General features: G+C 33.2%; 1 protein-coding gene across 2 annotated transcripts in view; it reads left to right on the forward strand.

Moving 5' to 3' along the window:
- Window positions 1-27425, forward strand: part of LOC118184757 (protein Wnt-16-like) — a 370222-nt gene that overhangs the window by 331442 nt on the left and 11355 nt on the right. For both annotated transcript variants that reach the window (XM_085823076.1, XM_085823077.1), the window contains one exon: window positions 22178-22540. In XM_085823076.1, coding sequence (XP_085679202.1) covers window positions 22178-22540 — 363 coding nt within the window. The remainder of the gene's footprint in view (window positions 1-22177; window positions 22541-27425) is intronic.

Raw genomic sequence — 27425 nt, forward strand, 5'->3', positions numbered from 1 at the left:
ATGTTTCAAAAGTTTCTGATCCGAATTCTGGATGCATGAGCGTTTTCTTAATTTTGGACCATGACCATCATAATAAGGCCAGTTTCCCTTAGACTTTCACGAAGCCGTCTTACCTCTTCAATTGATATAACTCGCATGCTTTGCCTTGACCAAATAAACAAACGAACATATTTTCAATTCACCAATAGCCGAGGACAAAAATCTTCGTTACTCTTTTAAATTTATGCACTTTCTTTTTCTTTCGTGCGTCTCTTTACTTTAGCCTAAGGGCTGTTAACTTCGTTTTGGCATTTTGCGTCGATTCACTTTTCAGACTGTTGCCATCAACTATTACAGTCCTGTTTTATATTTAAAGGCATTAAATAATGAAGAATCTACATAAATGAACGTATGTCTCTCGCATTTGTGCATTTGTCATAAAACAACGGTACCTAGAGCCATATAACTTTGAATAACGTAATCCTCCAGCGAATATAAAAGCTCTAATTTGGAATTTGTTTAATTATCTATTTCATATTTTGTCAGATATTGAAGAATTTTTGATTGAGAAACTCAACGATTTCAAAGCGAAGAATGTACGGGGAAAAAAAGAAATATATCCAGCCCGCGAGATTGTGAATCAGATATTCTAAAGAAAGGCTCATTTTAAAATTATTTTGCGATATTGCTGTTGAACTGAATTTTAAGGTTTAAGTGCGAAGAACGTGATATTAAATAAATAAAGGTAACAAATAAAACGTTTAAAAATGCCTCTTTCGGCATAATGTAAAATCTGAAAGCTTTCGGATTTTTTTTTTTTTTAATATTATTTATTTATTTTCCCTTAATCTAATGTCTTTTTCGTCAGAAAAGCAATATAATGTTTGCATTTTACATTCTACAAACTTTAATCTCATTCTCCCATGAAATGTATCATTCTGCTTTTAAATATATCCTTGTTTATTCTAATTGATGAAACTCTTCAGAATTTAGTCCTTAAACGAAGATCCCTCTTTGTTAACAAGGAACTTAGGACAAAATTTAGCCCTTATTTTACTGTTCAAATACTTGCATAGGATAAGGAAATACATTATATGTTTATGTAATTAACAGTGCATTATAAAAAGCATTTTTACTTGATTAAACCAGTAAATTACATAAGTGAACATGGTGTATGGTGTATTTAATTATGGCAAAGCACACTAGGGCTATCTGCCTAAAGGGAGGGATGCCTTCGTGGAAGACTTTCTAAGGGAAACTGGCTCGTATACACGTTACACATGAGGAAAAACCACGAAAACGCCCATGCAGCCAGCCCGTTCGCGGGATTCGAACCTTGGACCGAACTACCAGTGTTCAGCGACTTTACCGCTCGGCCGCTGGGGGGCCACATAAGTGAACAAACAACAATTAAAGCAGCGAATAACAGTACAGGGAATAAATGTATGCGTTTATATGTATGCAACGTAATTATAAATCAAAACTACATATATTTTTATTTGAAAACAAAATTAAAAATTTTCAACATTCATGTACTATTTGTATTTTTTTGTAAAAATTAAACTAGTGATTACAAATGTAACTTGAACGGTTTCAAACTTTAAACTATTTTGGTCGTGTTTCGTTAAACTACTGCTTCATCTCTTACTGAATTTTTTCTACGTTGGTTTGCTTTTGTTCTTCCTCTCACTCGATTGCGTTAGCGAGTAAAATTCCCCCCCCTCCTCTTTGATGAAATAATCTGATCTGTTTTACCGATAGCTGCTATATTCGAAGATCGGATTATTTATAATTATGTAACACCTTAAACTGCGGTCTGTCCATGGGCGTTATAACAAAGGAGTACTGAAAAAGTAAAATAAAATGCAGACTCCTTTTTAGAATAAACGAAGATGATAATATTTATCTGCTTATAATGATAAATGAATACTTCTTTATTATGTGTAATTAATATTTATAAAACTTGTAAATATTTAAATATTCCCATCCATCTGCTACTAAATTAATGAATTAATTGTTTTCTGAAGATCTGAATATTATAAGTACAGTTATCTTAGACACTAAAATCTTACAAATAATCATACGATTATCATTTGGCTTAATTTCAGTCTAATAAATTGATTTATATTTATTGATTTAAATCCAACTATTTTATACGAAAAAGTATTATTTTTATTTTTGTAAGAATATCTTTATTAATAACGAATGATGTTCCATTTCGGCCTTATTCCGAAACAGATGTGACGATTTTATTCCTAATTCAACCCGAGCTGGAAATATCATTTGATCACCATTCCTAATTTAACTTTCGTTTTCCTTATGACTCTTTATCCTCCATTCGTTATACCAAAAGAATCACGTGATTCTAGTAACGTCTAGTAATTAGTCCAAAGGGACAATTTGTCCTGAAGGACTATTAATTTCGTTTTGGTATTTTGCGTTGGTTCATTGTAAATGTCGGTTCACTTTTAAATTTTTGCCACCAAATATTATCGCCCTGTATTGTATTTGAAGAAATTAAATAATGAAGAATCTGCATAAATGTATGTATGTTTCTCGCATTGTGATAAAACAACCGTACCTAGAGCTATCCAATTTTGAATAACGTACGTTTCCACCCGAATATGGGCATCTGGAAGCCCAAATTTGGAATTTGTTTTATTATCTGTTTCATATTTTGTAAAAATTTAACGAAATTTTTTAAATAAAAAAAAAGATTTCATAGCGAACAATGGCAACACTGTACGGGGGAGAAAACATTTTTATCTCCAGCGCGCGAGACTATGTATCGGAAATTCTAAAGTTATCCTTACTTTAAAATTATTTTTGCGCTACTGCTTTTGAACTGAATTTTATGCTTTAAGTGCGAAGAACATGATGTCAAAAATCACCCCTTTGTACGTAATGTAAAATCTGAAAGCTTTCAGATTTTATTTTTTCTTCGCTTTTTTTTCTTTTATTAGCTTGTAGCACTATACTGCAATGGTTTAGAAAGCTCTAAGAAAATTGATGGAGTTTATCGGAATATGGAAGGGCCAAAAGGCCTTGGTTTATGATGTCAGGCTTTTAAATCAAAATATATCAAATAAGCAACGGGTTTCCAATCTAAGAATCGCAATGAAAGTATTTTCATAATCGCAGATGAGGAAGTGGTAATTGGCCAGGAAAGTTATGCATGTACAAGACTGAAGCAAAAATCGATGTACAGAAGTGCACTAAATTCATAAAAGGGGTGTAAAAGCGCAGATCGTGGTATAAATGAAATTAGAGGATAATTCTCGATAGGGCTGAAATGGGAATAAAATAACTGAACCTTCCCTTCTAAGACCTAATTGCGACAAAATTCTTAAGTTACAAAATTGTGAAAGGGCTGAGTTATGAAATAGCTCAGTGAGTAATAAGCCATTACCAACGATGAAATAAAAATTAATTCTATGAATAAATAAATTATTTGAAAGAAGACTATGAAAGAAAGAGAGAGAATTAAAAAATTACAAACATTTCAAAATTTTAAAATTAATGCAGAATTTAAGCAATTCAAATTCAAACTCACCTGGAAGTTACATTAAAGAAATGACTATCCGAGGTCTGCATTCTACCAGAAACTGGAATGAAAACACCCGAAGAGTGTCCGAAATAATTGTAATTATGCCATAAAACCAACTGCTGTTTACCTTCCACAAAATAATTTTGAAAAAGTTAGGATTTAAAATACGTTATAAAGTAATTATTGATACCCTGCACTAGTTTTAAAGATGCTTATAGACATCAGTTAACAATAATAAAATTCTAATCGCAGTGCTGATTGTTGTTGTTGTTGTTTCTCATCCCCGTGACCACTTTAATGAGCTAAATCAGGTTCCTGAGCCCATTCACCCTGAAAGAGTCCAGTACAAAAAGGGGGTCTTCAACCAAATCCTGTCTGGTAAGCCCTAGACGGTAGAACACTTAGTGCATATTTCAAAGTGTTTATTACCACCGACAAAAGTCATTGATAGCATATGGCCACCAAGGAATCTAGTAAGTGTAGTTTGATCTCGTCTATTGTGCTCTGAACCAATGAGCCACCAGTGCCCTTACTCTGATACCATGGGTGACTGGTGGGACCATCCAAACGGCCTTATTCTTTGCCTTACATTTAGAAAAAAGTTCCGTATAAGTAAGAGGAGCGGCAGGCGTTGTGGTCTCGCTAGCACCAGCTCTAGCCAAGCTGTAACACAGTGCTGTAATAAAATAAAAGTATACTAAATAAGCTAAATAAGCACTATGATAGCGAGATCATTGCCACAACAACGAAAAAAAGTTTAACAAAGTAAAAATATAGGAATTTTTTTATTCCTGCTGTTGTTGTTTGTTCTAACAAAGAAAAGTAGTTTTTTAGCAAAGTAAATTTCCGAGGGAACACAAAAGGAGGGGAAGACATTTTGAGAACGAAACCTAGGAATGAAATGTGTCATGAAATATCGGCTGGTGCAAAAGAGTTATTACTTTTTACTTTTCTGACTAGCATACAAAGTTACAAATGTAACTTTTATCTAAAGTAAGCCGGAGAAATAAGGACGCGTTAGAAGACAGATAAAAGGTAGTTTCTATCTACCCATCAAGGTGAGAAGTTATTGTCCTGATACCTATTTGACATATATGGTATTTCTGCAAACTGCTTTTCTTTATCGATAACAGATTTTATGAGTTTATGTACCTTGCTTAATATCATAAGTCGAAATCTCATTTGACAGATCGATCGGGACCTGCGGAGAAGCTCCTTAAGTCCTTCGACATAAAAATAAGCGTAAAAATATGCAATGAAACACAAGAATTAATCTTAGTAAAGTGAATAAACAAACTATATTTTATAAAGTAATATCTCAATTTATCAAACCCGGAACGATTGCTTTCACACGTGCATCACTCGCAATTTTTAGTACGTAATGAAGTTCATAATAATTAACATTATTTATTCTCGCATCAATCGTTTCACGAAGTATTGTTTTAGTCCATTAATTGTTCCTAAATTACGTCCTCTGTGCAGCATTTCCCGCACGTATTATTTGGATAGGAAAAAATAATTGAAGCGAAATTATTATTAGTCCAGCGTTACCCAGAAGGACTATTAATTTCGTTTTGGCATTTTGTAGTGATTCACTACAAGCGTTGTTTCGCTTTTCAAATTGTTGCCACCAAATATTATCGCCCTGTATTATATTTAAAGAAATTAAATAATGAAGAATCTGCATAAATGTATCTCGCATTGTGATAAAACAACGGCACCTAGAGCCATCCAATTTTGAATAACGTACATTTATGCCCGAATGCATTTTTAACCTCAAATTTGGAATTTGTTTTATTATCTATTTCATATTTTGTAAAACTTTAAAGAATTTTTGATTAACAAACTCAAGAATTTCAAAGCGAGCAATGGCAACGTTGTACAGAGAAAACATTTTTATCTCCAGCGCGCGACTCCATATCGGAAATTCTAAAGATATGCTCATTTTAAAATTATTTTGCGATGTTGCGCTTGAATTGAATTTTATGGTTTAAGTGCGAAGAACGTGATATTTAATAAATAAAGGTAACACAGAAAACGTTAAAAAACGCCACATTGGGCGTAATGTAAAATCTGAAAGCTTTCAGTGTTTTTATTATTATTATTATTATTATTATTATTATTATTATTTGCATTATTTTTTATATCGAAGAAGAAGGTAACAATGAATAAAATATGATGCGCAGCTTCAGTACGACTTTCAAAATTTTTCTAAGCATTAACGTGTTTTTCAGTTCGCTGGGTATGAGCGATTCATTCTGACTGTGAAAACATTTCGTCTCGAAAAACAAACAGCCTTAACGTAAAATTAGCCAAGAAGCAAAGGACAATATATGCATTCTTTTATTAGAAAACAAATTTTTAATGCTGTGTTCTTGTTGACGATAATAAATATTACAGTGCAAAGTCCGTAATCCGGACGTCCATTATCCAGAATAATCTATAATCCGGACCTCAAAGGCACAAACATTCCGCATGCGCGTAGAGAATGCGCATACATTACACATGCGCGCGGTGAAAGAAATGTTTAATAAAGTAAACAAATAAATATTAAGCTTTTTCTTTGTAAAATTTGATATCCTTTAGATCATAATTGCTCTTTATTTCATAAATTACATTTTCATATTTTTAATTGTATAATTTATGCATGCCATCTTACGAGATTTAAATTGATGATCTATAATCCGTAAAAACCCCTTATCCGGAATCGCTGAAGTCCGGATTACGGACTTTGTACTGTATTTGTATTTGAAACAATGCAAATAAACTAGATTCTAGAAAAACTAAAAATAAGCAATAGAAATTTATGTAACATGAGTAAAGGCTCAGTAATATATAACAGATGGGCAGTAAACTATTGCTTATTATCAAACATTTGTTCCTCCTAATATATTGAAAATAACCAGGCGCATAAGTTCACAGAAGCTGTTACTTTTACTCATATATATAGTTTATTGTATGATAGTGCCTTCTCTAGCTTTACAACTTATCGTGTTGTTCTGCATTTTCTATATATAAACGGAGTAGCCAGGAATGTTTTCTACGGTAGTATACAAGAATTCAACAAGAACACATACTGGCAACTCGACGGATTACTTCCTTAACCCACCCCCATAAAAAGAAATCCGATAGGGTGAAATCTGAACCTCTAGCCTGCGATTCCTATTAAGTGTCCTGGGAAACGCTCACGGGGCCATTGCTTAATATGTGTTGTGTGTTATGACTTATCTCTCTTGTCTGCCAGTAACATCAGAACAAGCCCACGAAATACATCGTGGCCAGGAGCGCAAGATACGCTTGAGCACCTCACAGGTGACAGTGCTATTTAGCTCAGCTCCGCACCCAATTTTGATGGAGAGCACCCCCGGGGGGAAGACGAGTCCGAGAATCTCCCACCCCTCTCTCCTTCCAACAAACCACAAGAGAAGACTTTAAGTTTGCCGGCTATTTATAGTTCCCCCATGCCGCACGGACACTCTACATTTACAAACATCCGTGCCTTCTCCGGGATTCGAACCCAGACCCTTCGGAACGGCAGTCAGCGACGCTAACTACTGTCCCGTTGGGGCGGCATTGTTTATTATTCAAGGCATAATGCGGAGAAATATCATCTAGTGGAGTGAGTGGAATGAGTGGTATAAACCGCAGTTAATGCCAATAAATTTTATCTGGGGATATTTCTCTTGAATGACAGCATACCGAAAATTCCGCAACTTAGCATACGCATATCTTCTAAATAACACTTGCGCTTGAATACCTTCCTTCAATGCAATTAACTCTTCTTGCATCATAATTTTAGCACAATTTTTTATAGTTATTTTGTATGAGTTCTTCCTTACTATCTGATTTAGCTTTATGTCAATAAGCAATTAATTATCAATTTTGCAAATAATTTTTTTTTGTAATCAATGGGATCTTGATTATGACGATCAATTGCAGGTACATATTCGGCTATTGATCTCTTGATCATCATTGAACCCCTTTAAAATTCCATCGACCCCAGGGGATTGATGCCGTATCTAATTGCATGCCTTCCAACTGAATTTCTTTGTTAACTCTATCGATATTATTGAAGCTGTAACTGCATCATTATAATTCTATTTCTTTTTCCCCCCTTTAAAACTGATGCAAATTTTAGCACCACTGTTTACCTTAAATATTTTTCTATTTGTTTGCCTTCATGTCACTCCGCTAAGCAAAAAATGGTTTGTTTTTCACTCTTATCTACTTCGTGATCTCAACGCTTGTTCTTCAAAATCTTTGCTCCTCAATTCTTTGAAATCGCTTGCTATTGACAGAGGATTTTGTCATACATTCATTGATAAAGGCCTTTAAAAAATGTTCCCTTGTCATCAAAGATATTCCGATGTTAGAAATAACATTTAATAATCATGCTGTCATTTCCTTTCATCCTTCTATCAGATATAAAATTGCACAGATCTTCCAGAAGCTCAGTTTTCAGGTCATTTTCTCTCTTTCAGTAACTTGTTATTCGATTCTTAAAGATTCCATCTCAGGCTTTAATTTTGGGGTAATTTACGATATCTCTTCTCAATGTGGTTTAAGATATATCGCCAAATTAAAAAGGAGTTAACATTTTGCGTCAAGAGCACAAATCTTACGTCGGAAAAAGAGAAATAAAGAAATCTTCTGTAGTTAATCATAGTTGAAAATTTAATTACAATTTTTACATTGGTTCTGCGAAAATTATCCGTTAGTTTCTTCAATTAGTGAATGGTATTTGTTCACGCCTTATGTAAATTTTGATTTTGTTCCCTGCAAGAGGGCGCCTGCGAGCGCCGAACTACTTGTATATCTATTGTACGAACTTGTTCTTCACACAGTCTAATAAACGCAGTAACGAACGTTTGTGTCTACTTTCCATCCGCTAACAGTATTTTCTCACTGACAAAATTTCATCTTTTTTAGACAAAATTTTATCTTTTTTAAAAATTTTATCTTTTCGTCTTTGATATGATGCCAATTATGATATATGTTACTTGGCATCATATCAAAGACATTAATTTCTTCCCTACGCTTTTAGAAATGTAACAATATCTTAGTTTTTCACGTTTAACTTTTATTTTGCTCTTACAATTGACGTTACATTCACATTCACTTTGCTCCGCTCTGTTACTTTTGATATAAATATGATGAACTATTTTTATTTTTTTCATATAGTATATCTTATTATTTTCATCTATTTTTATAAAATAGAAGGTACTGTTTGTAAAAAGTGAAGTACTATTTAGGTAAATAAAAAGAGACTGTAAAAATAGAAGTACTGTTAGTAGTTGTAAAAATAAAAGGTACTATTTAGTAATTTTTTTCCCTAAAAGAAAAAATGCATGTATCTGATCGCCCTTGAAATCCATAGAGTTTTATTCAAAATCTACGTCAAACTAGTGTTCCTATTTTCCCTAATTTTAAGTTTTTATTTTATTGAGTTTCTCTTCCAATTTGAAGATAGATCATGCTTCAAAATTGTTATTTTGTTCAGAACACTGATTTTATTTTCTTACATGTATCGAAGGAAATGTAAAAATATAGGTCATGAATTATTTGTAAATTAAATAAAGGGATATCTCTGAGATAGGTCTCAAATGGGAATAAAATTTGCTGAATTTGGTTTAACGCTTAGCTGAGAATAAAATTGTCAAGACTGGTAATTCTGAATTGGCCGAATAGGCTTGGCTCAAAGATATATTATATGCCAATTCGGATACATGACGTAGAAATACTATATAATAACACTTGTCGCAAAATGTTGTTGAGAATTAAAAAATTTTTTCTTTGCTGCTCAAACGAGCAATATAATTTTAGAAAGAAAAAAGAATAAACGAAAAACAGAACCTTGGGATGTTCATTTGTGTTTCGTAGCCGTAACTAAAACAGGAAACCCCTCCGGCTTAGTAACAAAAACAATGTTACGTATATCATCCTCCAAAGAATTTGTGCATGATTATACAAAGAGATTCAGCGATTTATTCAGTATCAGTAGAACTTTAAAACTGTCAAAGAAACAATAAACAATGTTATGTAAATAGATAATAAAAACTATTGTCATCTAAAGATTATGATAAGAAAGATCTTAATATCGAAGGAAAATAATAATGTTACGTTTTTAATTGGGGAGATGATAAGGAATTTTTCTCCGTGAAGGTGCAACTTTGAAATATTGCAGGTGATAATTGAGCCAAGATGGCAAACCTCTTAGTCCTAGTTCGCACCATCCAATCGACGTCATCGAGATCGGCACTTAACGTGTTTCGACGGGAGAAAGCACACTTAATTAACCTTCGAGATGCAACCGGTTTTTATTTTTGATGTTTTGTTCCTGCCTTTCGCCATAAGAAACGGCATCACCCCCCTGTCTTAGTTCAAAAGGTAAAGAAAGATAAACTATGTGGATCAAAAGAATTTTTAGTGGGATTAACGAATGAGAATTTTATTTATTGAAGAAAATTATAACAGTAAGGAGAAACGCAATTGTTTGAAAGGCTATTCTAAAATATGTATTTTGCTTTAAGATTTTCAAACAATAGTAGCTTTGGTATGTACCATTCTCAGGTATTTAACTTCTTCATGATCTTCTGTATTCAGCTTTTTCACCGTGTTTTCTAAAACGGTATTCGAATTTACTTACAGATTTTTTTTTCTACCGCTGAAACAATGGCAAGAGTATGTTAATCTTTAATTAAGCCACTATAATTAACACTTTTCAAGATTTTTTTTTTTTTTTTTTTTTTTTTTTTTTTTACAAATTAAAGCCAATGCAGTGAATGAAAAGTTAAGTCATTTGAGGCGGGGGTTTTTGGGGCAAAATATGCATCTTTACGGAAGGTATCAGAAGTTTTGGAATTACAAAACTTACTTAGTACATCTTGTTTTGAAAGAGAAGCTGAGTAAATACATGACTGTAGTTTGTCCAGCTTGAATTATTGGCGGCTAAACGAAAGCCACATATATTTTTGTGATTTTTTTGGTATATATATATATATATATAAAGAAGAAAGTCTGTGTGTTTGGTTGTCCTCTAATAACTCAGTCACTACTATAGCTATCGGCACCATTTCTACAATTCTTTTCTGGGTCCTGGAAAAGGCCGACGTCCACTTTCTTAAAAAAAAAAAAAAAAAAAAAAGGTAGCGAAAAATCTGCTCTATTTCGAAAGTTGTTGCCACTGCTCGCTTTCAAATTCTAAAGTCTGTTAATAAAAAATTTCTAAGTTTTACGATGAAATAAAAATAGCATTAGCAAACATTCAATACATTATTCCCGATTCCAAAAATGCGTGGGGAGACATTTCGGCTATTCCCATCTTCGTACGACTTTATTTAGCCGAAATATTAATTAAAAACTCTGAAAGCGCTAATTTTCGCATCCATTTTTCCGAGTGGCAACAGTCTCCCGCGTTGGAGATAAAAATGCTTTGTTTCGAAAAGTGTTGCTACTGCTCGCTTTCAAATCGTAGAGTTTGTTCATAAAAAATTTGTAAGTTTTACAAAATCTATACGTATAAAGAAGAATGTCTTTCTGTGTGTTTGTTCGCGTTATTGATTTGTGATCAATTATGATGCATGTTTTGCCACATTTAATGGACTAAAATTGAATATAGGTGAAATACTGGATGGAACTTGAGTTTTTACGACCATTTGATTAGAAAAACGAAAATCATTAAAAACTGCGTGCCATTGTTGCTGATATAATGAGAGAGAATTAGCTTATTTTTCTATCGAAATTTTTTACGTGGGTTCCATATCGCATCAGACTGAATAGATGCATTATTCTCAATCTAACTTAACTGGCTTCGAGTACTTCAGCTAGAACAATATAAATGTGAATCGATTCTAACTTTATAGCTGTGTACGAAATCACACATGTATTTTTTAAAATTAAATAGTCTTCAAATGCACTCAGTATGTCGTCCACTAGTAGTCAACCAACTAAACCCGGGAAACATTGGTCCTGGTTTCTGTTTTCTAGATGCGTTTAAATAGGCTGATTACATGAACAATTTGTTGTTTTCCAATGTGTTACGCATATAGCGCATTTTTTTTTTTTTTTTTCCTTCCGAAAGTTCTTCATTTACTTATTTAAACTTATTATAAGCTTAATCCCTAGTGTTTAAGTATCCCTATAACTAAAAGATCTAATCCTTAATCAAAGCCATAATAAATTATAATTATTAGCGTATTTTTTCAACAATCATAATTAACATAAAAATCGCTGTTTAAAACCTATGCGCTTTCTTCTTATCACTATTTTTACATACTAATAAGAAAAAGAATTAGATGACTGGTGACTGGTGACTATAACATAGCAGCAAAGGATATTTGAGTGGTTATTTCATGGTTATAAAAGATAAATGACTGATTAATTACAGACAAATCGTTCAAGGCCTATCTATCAAGCAAATCTTTTGCGCAGAGTTTCTGAAAGTGGCCTTGCATAACTGTGTTTCTTTAAAATAGGAACTTCAAGGTTATTTTCTCCCCCCTATTTGACTCATAACCATGGAAACAACAGCTGCGGGGAAAAGGTCGAGTCGCTTAATGTATTTCTATCTACTACATTTGAGTGTTTCATTTCATGAAAAGTGTGTGAAGCTGATTTGAACTACAATGAAGTGGAGGAAATAAAGAGTGTGTGTTGACGACAACGCGAGTTATAATCGAAAATTATGACGGGTGCTGGCAACAGCTTTGAAGTGCCTATTTTAAAGACACAGAATATAGCATTGCACATCGGAAAGCAACACGTTTTTATTCAATGAAACTGTTTCATCTCAGGTGACTGATTCAGCACAATGGACAACTGGCGATTTAGGCTGTTAGTGTATTAAAACCAAAAACCGCTTAAGGCTGTTGCTAATAAAATCACGTGCAATTTTGATTCATATGGTTTTATTAGAAATGAATTAACTCACATGAATCCAAATACAAATTTCATCTTCAATTCCAAATAAATAGGATTCACAGGAATTGAAAACAAAATCGCGTACCGGCGAAAATAGCAAAATTCAGCTATATTTATATTTGAAACTAATTATCTAAACTGCTGTTTAGTTTTATTACTACAGTATCAGTTACAATCATCTATATGCCACATTATTAATGGCTTTTTTATGACACATCAGCACTGCAAGTCATTAACAGATAATTGACACACATCTGATTTGAGAGCTGAATATATACTGTTTCGAATTTTTCATGTTTATGATATTTTCCTTTACGGTCTAATCAATATCATTTCCTTTCCTACGTTTGCTATCATTTGCTGTTAACATTAATTTTTTTTTGGCGTTTTGTTACGTTATTGAGAGTAACAATCTCATATTTTCTAAATCACTCTTATAATCACAGCATTGTCGAATTACTCTCAAACTTATCATGAACCAATATGGGAATTTATATTTTATCCTCACGGCATGCGGATCACTTCATTATTAGCAGTACAATAATGAGTTTCGATAGAGGCTAGACTTCGTGTCCGAGAACATCGGTGTTGTACCACTCGTCTGGAAGTACTTTAAATGGCTGTTTTGCAATTTAATTAGTTTCCCCCCTCTAAAAATCTAGACAAAAAAAATTTTTATTAAATATTTTGAACAATACCTTAATATTTTTTCTTGTTAGAAAGGCGCTTATACAAGGTGGAAAATAGAGTGCTCGAAAGGGGAAAAGAAAAAAAAAAAAAGAATCTTTAGTCCGAACGTGTTTAAAAGCTCCAATCATCTAGAGAAAAGAAAGAAGAAAAAGATCTGTAAACCTGCATCTGGAGACCACCCCCCAAGAAAAAATGGACTGCTTTTACGATTTCCATTGACTTCGGTTGCTCTTTTATACACCGAAGCACAAAGACAATCCTTGTTCTTTTTAAGAGAAGCTCATACCAGCTGCTCCAGTTCGGCTTTTTCCTCCCCATCGCCTGCTTTCATTTAAAGAGAGAACGAACAAGACATATTGGTGCCCTTTCTCCTCCCCCTTTTTCTGCCAAACACTTGGTCTACTGAAAATTGGCATTGAAACTTCATGCTTATGGCGAGAATTTAGTTATGGACGCGCCAGCATGTATTTTTCCATTGACAAGATGGAACTTAAAATAAGTGTATCTTTCAACACAAACTACCATCAAGCAAATATTTCACAGAACTTCAATAAATGTTATTATAATCGTCATTACTGTTGAGTTATGCTTGCCCAATTTCTTATGGATAGGCATATTCTGTATATATGATAGTTCAAGGATTCGCTTGGACGGTCATTAGTAGGTAGTTCAGTTCAGGTTTTGTAACTAAAGTAGCCTAATAAAACCTCGAGCTCATTTCTAAACATAGTGCTTACTCCATTAAAAGCCAATAAGCTTAGAACGAGAAAAGACTTTCCGAGAAACCAACTTTCCTTTCCGTCTCTCTGTGGATGCCTTAAAATTCATTTCAGACCAGCAAACACAACCACTTCGAGGAACAGCTTTTCAAAATTTCGGTGGATTTCAAGAGCATTCATGCAGCAATATGCTCCGTAGATTTTCTTGGATGTTTGCAGTTCATGATTTTTAAAGGTGGCATAAAGAGACAAATTTAGCTGTTTGATCATTGATACAAGATTTCTGATACTTGTAATTCTAGAATTAAATTTGATTAAATTGTATTAAATGCAAATGTAATATCATTATATTTTATTATTAATGTAAAGGATAATTAATTATTTGTAAATGATAAAAATGTCGATATTAAACAAAATACTGTATTCTTGTTTTTAAAATCCTAATATGCATGAATAATATTTGTATTTTCAGTGGCAATTCAAATTTAAGCGTAGCCCTTATTGTGTTTATACTAATAATGATTTAATATTGATAAAATGCATATACAATAAACTGTACTATAAAGAAAAAGTTTTCACTGGTGTTAAGATAGAGTTCATTGTACTTTCTGTGAGAAAGAGCAAGGTATTTCTTTCGCCTTCTCAGCATACCTTCGTGGTGTAGTGGTCAGCGCATATTCACGACGCATATTCGAGAGGTCCGTGGTTCGAATCCCAGCGAGGGCACTGCTTATTTTTTACATCTGATGTCTTCAAAAAATCCTAATGTCTCTGAAATACTGCTGACTTAAATTTGTGCTTTATGAAAAGAAAATCTTATAAAATAATAGCAATTCCTCCATCTCCGTTCTGTGATTTATTATTTACGAATAAAATAAAATAACTTGAGTGCTCGTTATACGAAAGCTTAAAACTGACTACTGAAAAACTGTTATACATAAATAAGATAGCTGGAATACTTGTATTAACATTGAAGCCTGAAAACTGGCAGATCATAGGTTTGCGGGCAAATCCTATCCTTTACCGCAATGACTTGGTAATACCGCTTGTAAACGCTTCCATTTCATTAAATGCCTCAACTTTTTCTAAGCATTAAACTCCGTTTCATATGATTGTAATTTTGCTTTTTAAACTAGAGGTTAACTTAATTTTTATTTTTAATAACTCTTTGGACATGAAGTTTTAAAATATTCTAATAGTCATTTATCTTGCTCAAATTCATGAAATTCGAATATATATATTATACACCATCCGTGTTTTTATAATTATCATTTATCAATATTTTATAAATTTTACCACCTCCCTGTTGTAGCTGATAAACAGGCATCTGCGCAGGCTACTAGTTTAGCCTATTCTGTGTCTGTGACTTGCTGGAATGTCGTATTAGCAATCGAGTTCCAGAGAGCTGGTCTCAGACATGAACTTTAGCGACACCGCCAAAGCCAGATTTAGACTTAAAAAGGCCATAAGCTATTTGGGATCTAGGGCACTTTATAAGTCTGTTATAATGTATTTTAATACTATTTATACTATCTTTTAATTTTTTTTTGGGGGGGGGGGCCTAAGCTGTAGCCTGTGTAGCTTATACGTAAATCCGTCCCTGGACACCGCCTAACATAGATTTCTTGATAACAGTGTTGTCCAACATAATTTGCACTCTTCGATCTTGCAGATAGCTTCATATGAGATCAGTTATGATCTCTGGGCATGAAACAGAGTCAAGACTGCAGATAACATAAAGCCAAATTACAGTAAAATTCCACTTAAAAAGGGGGTCTGTTTTAATAAGTTTCAGTGCTAAATGAGGTCATCTTAACGCAGAAATATTGAGGATAAATGAAACAGAAGAGAGAATAAGAAAATTTACCAGTTTATTTTAACTGTTTTTTTACTTCCTTGTACGAAGTAAAAAGGAAGCATTGTAATCGCGAAAACTTCAGCCATTATATTTCAACGAAAATATCCATTTTGACCGATATCGAATGCAATATCCATTTTGACCGTACGTAAGAACAGAATAAAAGACTCTTTTCCCCAAAAAATTTATAAAACTGCTTTAAAATTAATTCTGAAGAGAAATTTTCGTGGCGTCTGTGCGTGCGTACGTACGTACATATGTACGTATCTGGCATAACTCAAAAAACAAGTAGCCTCAGAACGTTGAAATTTTGTATATAGGATTGCTATAACATGTAAATGTGCACCTCCGTATTTTGGTTGCAATCGGCCGCGCCAAACGTATATAAACATATATATATCCACTTTGTTACTCGGCTCAGTAATGTCAGTTTCTTTACTCTTATATGTTTGTAAATTGTGCATTTTTTGCTGTAAAAATGATTGAATTATATTGTTCTTATCTTCCGGTTAAGGTTTTTATGCCTTTAGTAAATCTGCAAGCAATAGTTTCAGAATTATCCACAATTTAAAAGTTGTTCAAGTGACGCTAAGGCTAATTATTTTTGCCATGGCGGCCATGTTTGTTTACATTTGAAACAGTAGAATAGTAGATTTGTTGCCATATTGCGAAGAATGAATATCTTTATTATTGCGAAGCAAGCTTCGCAATAATGAAGATAACGCCTTCTTTTATTACTGCGAATTAAATCATGCTTAATCCATTCTGGAATTTATTCCAGGAAATCAGTGTAGTTTAACTGTTGTTTGCTGTATTAACTGCTGTTGTTTGTGTAATTTCTTTTATACATTGTTTTAAATTTATGGTAGTACTTAAATAGAACATGCGGCAACGATTAGATAATTCTTAAGATGATATAAATTTTGTGCATTCTGTGTTAAAAAATGAATGAAATGTAACTTTTTAAGTGAACCTAGAACCAGAGTGTAGCTATGGTAAACAAGTATTTTAAAGAGTGCATTTATTCTATTGTGGTTTATGTGCTATCGACAAAGTAAATTTAATTCAATCCGATAAGTTTAAATGAAATGCAAGAAAAAACGCGTATAATTTAATATTCTGTACAAGGAAGTCATGTGGTGTACACATCAATTTTTTTTTATTGTGTAACATTTATTTTTAAATACTCTTCTATTGCGGGAATTATATACTTATTTATTGCTTATATCGATTTTTATTCATAAAACATTCATGAAAATCAAAAATGAGATTCATGTAAAAATTACCATGCCTTCTATATTCCTGTCTCAAGTAATTCCTTGATAAGCTCTTGAATAATATCCTTGTTCCTTACATAAAAATTTAAAGTTAGCGATTTCATACACTAAGATCCAGGGAGCCCAGTTTAAAATCGTTTCTAGAAATATCTGAAATTGGAAAAATCGGAAATTCTTAAATTTCGGTTCGCAAGTTGATTTTTCAAACATTAATTTAATACTAATTATGAAGAATATAATAAAAATGGTGTGCAAGTTATTGGTTAGCTATCCAACAACTTGCGTATCATCCGAAATGGGCTCTCCAACTCAACGCTGCTTCAAACTTGTTGTTGACGTGCTGCAATTAGTCGGATGTATTGTTTCTAAGCCTTCAACTTGAAGAGTGTGTGGCGCCATCTCGTGAGGATATTCAGTATTAGACTGCAAGCCTATTTAATTCCCGAAAGCGAGACTTGTAAGAGGCATTAAAAATAAATAATGCAATATCACATTAGCCGGAATATATGACGGCTCGGCATGCTAAGCGATGTTGAATTTTGAAACATATTTTTTAAACGTTAAGGATAAGATGCAGATTTATCGTACTTGCTTTAGGATAACATTTATATAGTTCCAAAATTTGCAAGTTAAATATTAGTATTAAATGGTTTTCGAAAATTCCTTTGAAGGAAAGAAAGAACATGGTCTTATACTCGGACCAGTATCATATCATTATTTTTATATAACATGAAAATATAAAATTCACAGTTTGAAAAACATTTCTTATACAAAGCAAAAATCCAGAGAAAATGAAGTATGACAAAAATGATGAATTTCCCATGGAAAAGAGTACTAAATTACACCTTTCAAAAACCTACTATACTGTTTTGAACTTTTTATTGCCAGGTAAAGCTTTTTATTTATGGTAAAGCTTTTTATATAAATGTTAATCTGCATATTTCTTGTAAATTGCAAATTACATAATTAATTTATAGCATTATCCCCCCATTCCTTTAAAAATAATTTTCGTGTTCAAATTTATTTCTCAGATGGTTTCTTTTGCTTGAAATTCCTCGTATTCTTCTTTAGCTCTTTGTAGCTATAGAAATATTCTTTATATATCTCTTTTGCGCAGATTTCATTTTATACTCGACGAGGGATCTTTGAGCCTAAAATTTCCCCAATTTCTGTAAGATTTTCTGTGTATTTAGTTGTATCAATTTATATTTTATTGAAAATTTCAAGGCAAAATTTTAAACTTTTCCGGTTTTTACTTTTATATTTCTAGAGGAAAAAATAAGAAGAGTAAATATTTTTATTTAAGTGTTGATCTAATATTTCCTGTTTTGCGTCAGCGTCAGCATTCATAATCTTAAATGAAGTGTAAAGTTTGAGGACAATTTTACTCACATACAATTAAAACTAGTATAATTCTAATCATAACCCTTCTCGAGAAAGAGTTGCATTGTTATGTTTGTGGAATTTAACTGTCGTAAGCCGAATTTATCGATCAAAGAAAACGATTCTGCAGCATGCAGTCTCTCACTTTGCTTCTTTTTCAGTTCTTCAGCGTATAAAAATAATTCTGAGCATTTAAATCACTAATTCTATTTTAAATTTCCTTTATCTTATGCAAGTAATTCTATTTTAGGTTTTTATTGTATCTATTCCTGTAATTTTCATATTTTTACAAATTACTTTTCCAGCTCATTCCGGGTTAATTTAGTAGATTCAGTAACTTTACTTGATTAATTTTTAAAAATTTGATTCTATTTCAACTTTCTAATTCCTTTTTTGTCTGTTTTCTTTATTTTTAACCTAATTAAATATCGTTTTATGCCGCCTTAGCAGCAACTGAGCAGGATATTGTTCTCAAAGTCTTATTTTCATATCTTTTCAATTTATATATATATATGTCATAATAAAAGCACTAGGAAAAGACGGAACAATGTAGATGCGTGATTAGACCCATATTGAAGAAGATTTTGATTTCATAGTATGCTAGTAATGCTAACTTGGTAATATCTAAAGAACTTGGCAGTCGAGGCAGTTTTAATTCCATTTTTATTTTCAATTGATATTTGTGACCACAATCACTTGGCACTCTAGTCGTGCATTTCCACAGAAGATTTACATTTTTGATATTGTTGAGATAGAAAGCAAGCCAGCGAAATTAGATCTTAGCACAGTAGAGAGCAAAAGCTGAAGTGCGTAGTTATGAAAGATGGATGCACGGCAAAGAGAAAAGTTTTGGTTTACAATTATTACGTCATCAGAGCTGCGCGGGCCATAGAGTGATCTAGAAATGACGCAATGCAGAGAAGTTATTACGATTTTAGAATAGAGAGGAAGAATTAATGTTTATAATTATATTATAATTCTGATTCATATATTTTTATCTTACATATCCCCCCTTCAAAAAGAAAAAGGCGTAGCGACAGAGAAGCCTTTTTAAAGAGAAAGAGTTAAAGCCCTAGCAAATGTAAAAAAAAAAAAAAAATAAAATAAAATAAAATAAATAAACCATAAAATTTTTGTTCTGTAAAGTATAATTTATAAATATCAATTTTTTTAAAATAAATTTTTAATTTTTAGAGTCCTATTGAATTTTTCAGCATTTCAGTCCAAAAGTCTTTTTGTTTGAGAGTTCACATAATCATAATTCTTCAGGGAAGGTTCTTGTTATCGCAGAATATCACAAAATAAACTTTTACATAATCATTACTTATAATTAAATGTAATGAACATAAGTATTTATGATATTAATTTCATATTGATAAATTATATTTTAATACCATATAATAATAGGAGTAAGCTTCAGAAATTATGGTTTCACCGTTATCATCTTTCATTTACAATTCCTGATTTTACCAAACTGGAAGCCTCGCAATACTTCTAAACAAACATATCCATCAATAGGGCTGTCCTCTTGAGCTAACCAGTGTGTTCTCTGCACTGGTGGCCCAGGTGCCTAGACAGTTACTTGAAAAGGCCTCCGTTCCTTGCATTAAGGTAACTGGCTTTTGAGAACTGCACTAATACATTCCATAATAAAAAATATAATAATAATAATCATATAAAAAATTTACACACACTCATAAAATGAGAGCCTCCAACATTATCTTACTTGAAGAGGGTAAAAGGAACAACTGTACAGAGGTAATTACAGGCCTCTGTTTTAGGAACCCAGTACTCCCTCGACATACACTATACTTAACATACAATCACCCATAAATTTAACATGCATTTACCATAATTTCATATTATGTATCTGTAATAATTTCACTTATTTTTTTACACCTACTTCATTTTTAGAATAATTATAAAATTCGTATTCAAAATTCTCAACAAAATTTCAAAAATATAAAAACTTATCTTAATATCCTTCCCAATGAATAATTTAAATAGCTTAAAATTCGTTACTTAATTTGCTCACACATAATTATGAAAATTTACAAAAATTAATGAACAAGAATTTCAGATTTTCCCAAAACAAATTGCAGAAATTTTAACCAAAGTTGAAATGAAAACTATAGAATCCGCTGCACATTCAATAATTTAGATCCTGAGCTAGATTCACACGAATGTAATCATTTTTGAGCTGTTGAAAAAGCGGAAGTGCAAATAATTTTCTGTCGCACATACTTGCAAACACTAACTCAGATCGACCTTGAACCCGCTGTAATGCTTAATTCCTAAACGGTAATTCACTGATGATCCATTTCACTAGGCATTCGAACTTCTCAATTTATCGAGAGATTACTTTCAATCTGTAAACACTACGCGTGATTATTTTTTTGAAGCACTTGCAAAACACCACAGCAGAAGAATGATTTGTTATTTTTTTAAACACTGAAAATACAAATTTGATGATTCACTTCTTTCACATTATCTTGGATTTATCATAAAACGATGATTTGAAGAGCTGAACTAAATTTTACATTGAGGTTTCAGGCTGCAGGAAACTATCCTGTCGACTAATTTTCATAATAAAAGCACAAAGAAAAGACGGAACACTGTAGATGCGGGATTAGACCCATGTTGAAGAAGATTTTGATTGCGTAGTATGCTAGTAATGCTAACTTGGTAATATCTAAAGAACTCGGCAGTAGAGACAGTTTTAATTCCATTTTTATTTTCAATTGATATTTGTGGCCACAATCACTTGGCACTCTAGTCGTGCCTTTCCACAGAAGATTTACATTTTTGATATTGTTGAGATAGAAAGCAAGCCAGCGAAATTACATCTTAGCACAGTAGAGAGCAAAAGCTGAAGTGCGTAGTTATGAAAGATGGAAGCACGGCGAAGAGAAAAGTTTTGGTTTACAATTATTACGTCATCAGAGCTGCGCGGGCCATAGAGTGATCTAGAAATGACGCAATGCAGAGAAGTTATTACGATTTTAGAATAGAGAGGAAGAATTAATGTTTATAATTATATTATAATTCTGATTCATATATTTTTATCTTACACACACATATATATATATATATATTACAATCTCTAATTTACTTATTTTGCAGCATATTGCGCAAAATGTTATCTAGACCAAATTGGTCATTCAGTATTGTAATAACTACCTTGCTTGTTATATATATATATATATATGTAAAAAAAATAAAGGCTATATAAAAGATTAAATTAGGAACGCAAATTTCCCTTTTCAATTCTAAAAATAGTAACCTCTCTTTGCACTACGTCATTTCTAGATTAATCCATGCCATATGACTCTTACATAATTCTACATAATTCTAGTGACGTAAATACAACTAAAACTAGAACAGCCAATAGTAATTTTATAACAGTATTAACTATCCAATCAAAATGCATTGAAACCCAAAACTATTTCGTCTGAATTAAGATTTCACCTTGAACATAACACACTTGCTTTCTACGCTTTGGTCGAGCTGGACTGCAGTCTGTCTGTTCCTCCTTTCTTACTGCAAAATTATCTAAAATTTAAGTTTTTTGGAATAAGCACAATTAATGTGCCAACTTCTTTGTGGCCGCAACATGTTTGCTGAATTAAAAAATGAAGATTTAATCTGCCATCGCTTCCAGTTTCCTATTCATTATGGATCAACACTCCTACGCCATCAAAATTTCTGCTAGTCATTACTTCTAAATTTGTTTTTATCATATATATATATGTATATGTTATGTGCATGTATATTTGGCTAAATTCTTTTCTTCACGCTTTATCAGGCTATCGCAAGACAGATGGAACAGAAATGCCGCTGCCATGGAGTATCTGGTTCTTGCGAGTTGAAAACATGCTGGAATAAATTACCCAGTTTTGAGCAAGTTGGGCACTTCTTGAAGACCAAGTACGATAACAGCATCCAAGTGTCCGCCAAGGCTAAACGGAGGTTACGGAGACGAGGAAAAGTGAAGCGCAAAGTACCGGTACAAAAGGAGGACTTAGTCCATATACATAGGTCGCCGAACTTCTGCGTGGAGGATCCTAAAAGGGGAATCCTAGGAACTGGTGGGCGGCGATGCAATAGGACTGCTTCTGGTCCCCAGTCGTGTACTCTTCTTTGTTGTGGCAGGGGATATAATACTCAGGTAAGATAACCCTTAATATTTATGCAAATTACTTTTCAGAGATTTTTAATTTTGTATTACGTCTTCATCTTGAAACACATCTTCATCATGATATTGAAACATTGTTGAGCATATCGTTAAACTTGTAATGTAAATAAAGCACTGTTCATAAGATTGGATCTATGAAGCAAATAGCTGCTTTTCCCAGATTAATAATTTGTTAAAAATGGAGAGAAAAATCGATATCGATATAATGTGTCGTATAGCATGCTGCAAACTGTGTACATCTAAGCTCTGTAGTGATCAATAAACGATTATCAATGAAACAGAACTTTGCCAAATTAACACTGCTTTACTACCATTAGATGTTTAGGCTCTGACAAAAATATATCAGCACATTAGAAATAACAGCAAACTTTTGCTCCTTACTGTATCATTACAGGTGCAGCTAGGAGCAGCCATACTATCAGGATTTATCCCAGCAATTTCACATATTGAAGAGATAGTGATTGAACTTTTTTCACATGTACAATGTTCATGTTTGGCATTATGGGATTTTAACAGCCGAAGCCTATGATGGCACATAGGCACTGCAAATAACACTTCACATAGACCAGGAAATGTCGTTAGTGGACTATCGACAGATGGAAGACAGTCGTTTTAATAGATGGAAGAAGTAATGAATCCCATTTCCTCCAGCGCCATAAAGGCGGCCAAGTTTGAATGTGATGTAAATGGCATCAAGTCGTGTCTCTTTTGGTTGCTCAGTTGAAATTTAAGTAGAGGATGGACACAGAGTTTTGGTCCATGACCATCTTTGCCATCAATGATGCCATTGTTGCCATTAACATTAACCTAAAACCATGATGTTGTAACACTGAAATGCTTACCAAAATGCTGTACGGAACTGTAACTTTGATCTATTATCTGCAAATCTAATAATTTGTCTAATTAGGAAAAGAACATGCTTAATTCTTGGCAACCATTGTGAAATGTAGTTTTGTATTATTTAAGGATTACGAACAACGTTAAAAGTACATGTACATACATATTTTTGTATACTAACTTGATACAATTGAAATGTAAAATATGAATATTAATATTGGCCAACGCAATAATTGGAAAATCAGTTGTGGATGACAACTACATGCATACCTTATCCCTTAAATATCATTATAAAAACTGTAAACTATTACTATATATATAGTACACATATATAATGCTACATTTTCGCTCCTGGTGGTAAAACTCGAAATATTGTATATCGCATAGCTTCAATAAAAATTCATTTAAGTGAATTGTCTTCCTTTACTAAAAATACCTCATAACAGAAGAAAACACCGTCACCCGATTTTGTTACATCAAAGATCAATAATTAGGGAAGGATTACATCGGTATCGTTCTCTCTGTTGTTAGATACATTACTCTCAATCTAACTTAACTAGCATCGGGTACATCCGCTAGTTGGATATAAAAAGAGAGGAAGAAAGAGGTAGATAGATACTGATAATCAATAATTATATACTTAGACGAATACGTATCTGTACAACCGTGCCCACAAATGTCCTTAACCGGCCTTTATTTTCGCAATTGTTGACTGTATATATATACTTCCTATTAAATTACCAATTAAACCAATATTCTCAAGTCTTAAATAATGAAAATTCACGTTTTCGTGTTATAAATTTAAAATAATAATAATTTTGTATAAAAAAACGAAATATAACTTTTTACACGTTCCTCCTGTCACTATATGTATATTTATTAAAATGTTTGTAGTCATTATAAAAAATAAAACATAAAAAGTTTAATTCTCGTACGACAAAAATTGATCGAGATATTTAATGTCAAAATTTGCGATATTTGACATCATTTGAATTTGCAATGAGAAGTCGGAATACACTGCTGGCCATCCAAACTGCAACACCAAGAGATATCACAACAAAATTTTAGTAGATAACATGTTGACCAAGTATCAAATGATTAAATTTATAGACTTCTGTGAAGTGTGGTTCCTTCAAGAATCAGTAGCCAGAGTAGCCGCCATTGTTGGAGATCACCTCTGCCACACGCCTTGGCATTGATTCAAAGAGACTTTGGATGTGTTCTTGGGGTACAGCAGACCAAGCAGCTTCCACACGTTGCCAAAGTTGATCTGGTGTGGCAGCTTGGGATGTAATCTGGGTCAATCGTTCAGCAACCATGGACCACATGTTTTCTATCGGCGAAAGATCCGGAGAGCGAGCCGGCCAGGGAAGTAATTCAATCTGGCGATTCACGAAGAACCCTTGGACAATGCGTGCCACGTGTGGTCGTGCATTATCCTGTTGAAATATGGCTGTGGGCAAGCCCTGAAGGTAAGAAAGGACAACTGGCTCCAACACCTCGGAGATGTAGCGCTGGCTGTTTAAAGTACCGGCAATGCGTATTAGAGGAGTGCGAGAGTAATATCCAAAACCGCCCCATACCATAATACCCGGTGCAGGACCAGTGTGACGGTGCATAACGCAGCTGTTCAGCATCCTCTCTCCACGGTGTCTCCAGACTCGAATCCGACCATCGTGATGTTGCAGACAGAAGCGTGACTCGTCAGTAAAGACAATTTCATTCCATTCTACCGTCCACGTACTTCTTTTATCGCACCATTGGCGGTGAAGACGACTGTGGTTCTGCGTCAAGGGTAGACGAAGCAATGGACGTCTTGCGGACAGACCACTCTGCTGTAAACGGCTTCGAATGGTACGCGCAAACACTGGATGACGCGTTACAGACTGAATGTGCTTCGTGATGTGATTGAGCGATCCGTCACTGCCATGCGCACAATGTTCCTGTCATCACGTGAAGTAGTGCACTGAGGTGGATGCGATGGAACACTTCAGTCCGTCGTACCCTCCTGCATCCAACGGTCACATATCCGCATTACTGTTGTTTGGTTTCGTCCAACACGACTACCAATTTCCGTAAAAGATAATCCACACTCTCGGTAGGCCACTATCCTTCCTCTGTCGAACTCGGTACTTGATCAAACGATGATCGCTGTTTACTACGAGGCATAATTGATTTTTTTTTTTTTTTTTTTTTTTTTTTTTAAGAAACCACAAGAAAAACACAATTGCCGAAATTGAAAACGTCGAAAACTCCAACTTAAATAGCGCTTTGAAGTGGCGCCACAGGCACGCGTGATGTGCGTCTGCGCTGAAATTCTAATTATTTGCATATCTCACCTCCGCTAATGCATGTTGTAAATTTCATGTTGTTTGCATGCTTCTTTCAGGGTGTTGCATTTACGGTGGCCAGCAGTGTAAATAAATTAGGAAAATTCGAGATTGATTTTTCACCTTTAAATGCAATTCAATGATTTCACTAGTAAATTTCACTAGTAAAATGATTTCACTAGTTTGTAAATTGTACATTTATTTCTAATTTTGTTACATTTGGTGTGCCGAAAGAATTCTCACTCACGTAATTTATAAATTTTCAAATCTAAAAAATATGCTATTAATATTCTCGTGATGTTTTATTGCTTTGAAATCAAAATCCGGTAATTATAAAATGTTTATTAAAGTACGATTGTTTTTAATTTTTAATTAATGCAAATAATATTACGAGTTGGCTATGTATCACTTCAATTTGAATATGAGTCCCGATTTCTGTATACTTCGATCCATTATTGTCGTACGGTGTCAAATTTTGCTAAAACAATTTAGGGCATAAAGAGCATGTATATGCTTAATGTCAATTTGTAGCATGCGGTTTACTGACAGAAGAATGTTATTCGCTCAGCCTAATTTTTTTTTCTATTGAACCATACTTATTAAAATTTTATCATCAATTACCAGATTTTCGAGCTATTTGAGATCTCCAAGCTTCTGAAATTGATATTGAAAAATCAAAGACATTATATCATTCTTCTGCATATACATTTCAGTAATGACTTAAAACGAAGGTGAGCTTTAATTACGTTTACAAGATTGTATAAATTGTCAATTATATGTTAATTACCATTCAGCTGTCATTTTTCTATAGGCAAAAAGATACATACATTTGAATATACTCCTTTAATGGTACTAAATGTATGTCGATACATAACGAAAGAACTCTCCAAATATAAATTTTATATGTTTTTACTTCCTTATATGAAGTAAAAAGGAAGTATTGTAATCGCGAAAAGTTTCAGGCAACATATTTCAACGAAAATATCCATTTTGACCGCTATCGAATGCAATTTAACGATGTTTTTGCGTGATATCTGGGCGTAAGGACAGAATAAAAGACACCTTTCCTCCAAAAAAATTATAAAACTGCTTTAAACTCAATTCTGAAGAGAATTTTTCGTGGCGTCTGTACGAACGTATGTACGTGCGTACGTACGTACGTATGTACGTATACGTACGTATCTCGCATAACTCAAAAACGAGTAGCCTCAGAACGTTGAAATTTTGTATGTAGGACTGCTATAACATGTAGATGTGCACCTCGTATTTTGGTTGCAATCGGCCGCACCAAACGTATATAAATATATTTATATATATATCCACTCTGTTACCCGGCTCAGTGATCTCAGTATCTTTACTCTTATATGTTTGTAAATTGTGCATTTTTTGCTTTAAAAATGATTGAATTATGTTGTTTTTATCTTCCGGTTAAGGTTTTTATGACTTTCGTAATTCTGGAAGCAATATTTGTACAATTATGAACAATTTAAAAGCTGTTTAAGTGCGGTTAAGTTTTAAATAACATGGCGGACATATTTGTTTACATTTGAAACAGCGGAATAGTAGATTTGTCGCCAATCTAGAGATACTAAGCTTCACAATAACAAAGATAACGCCTTCATTTATTATTGCGAATTAAATCATGCTTAATCCTTTCTGGAATTTTTTCGAGGAAATATGTGTTTAAGATT

The sequence above is a fragment of the Stegodyphus dumicola genome, chromosome 1, assembly GCF_044657685.1.
Source record: "Stegodyphus dumicola isolate Sdum_Otavi_A_Nest chromosome 1, ASM4465768v1".
NCBI lineage: Eukaryota > Metazoa > Arthropoda > Arachnida > Araneae > Eresidae > Stegodyphus > Stegodyphus dumicola.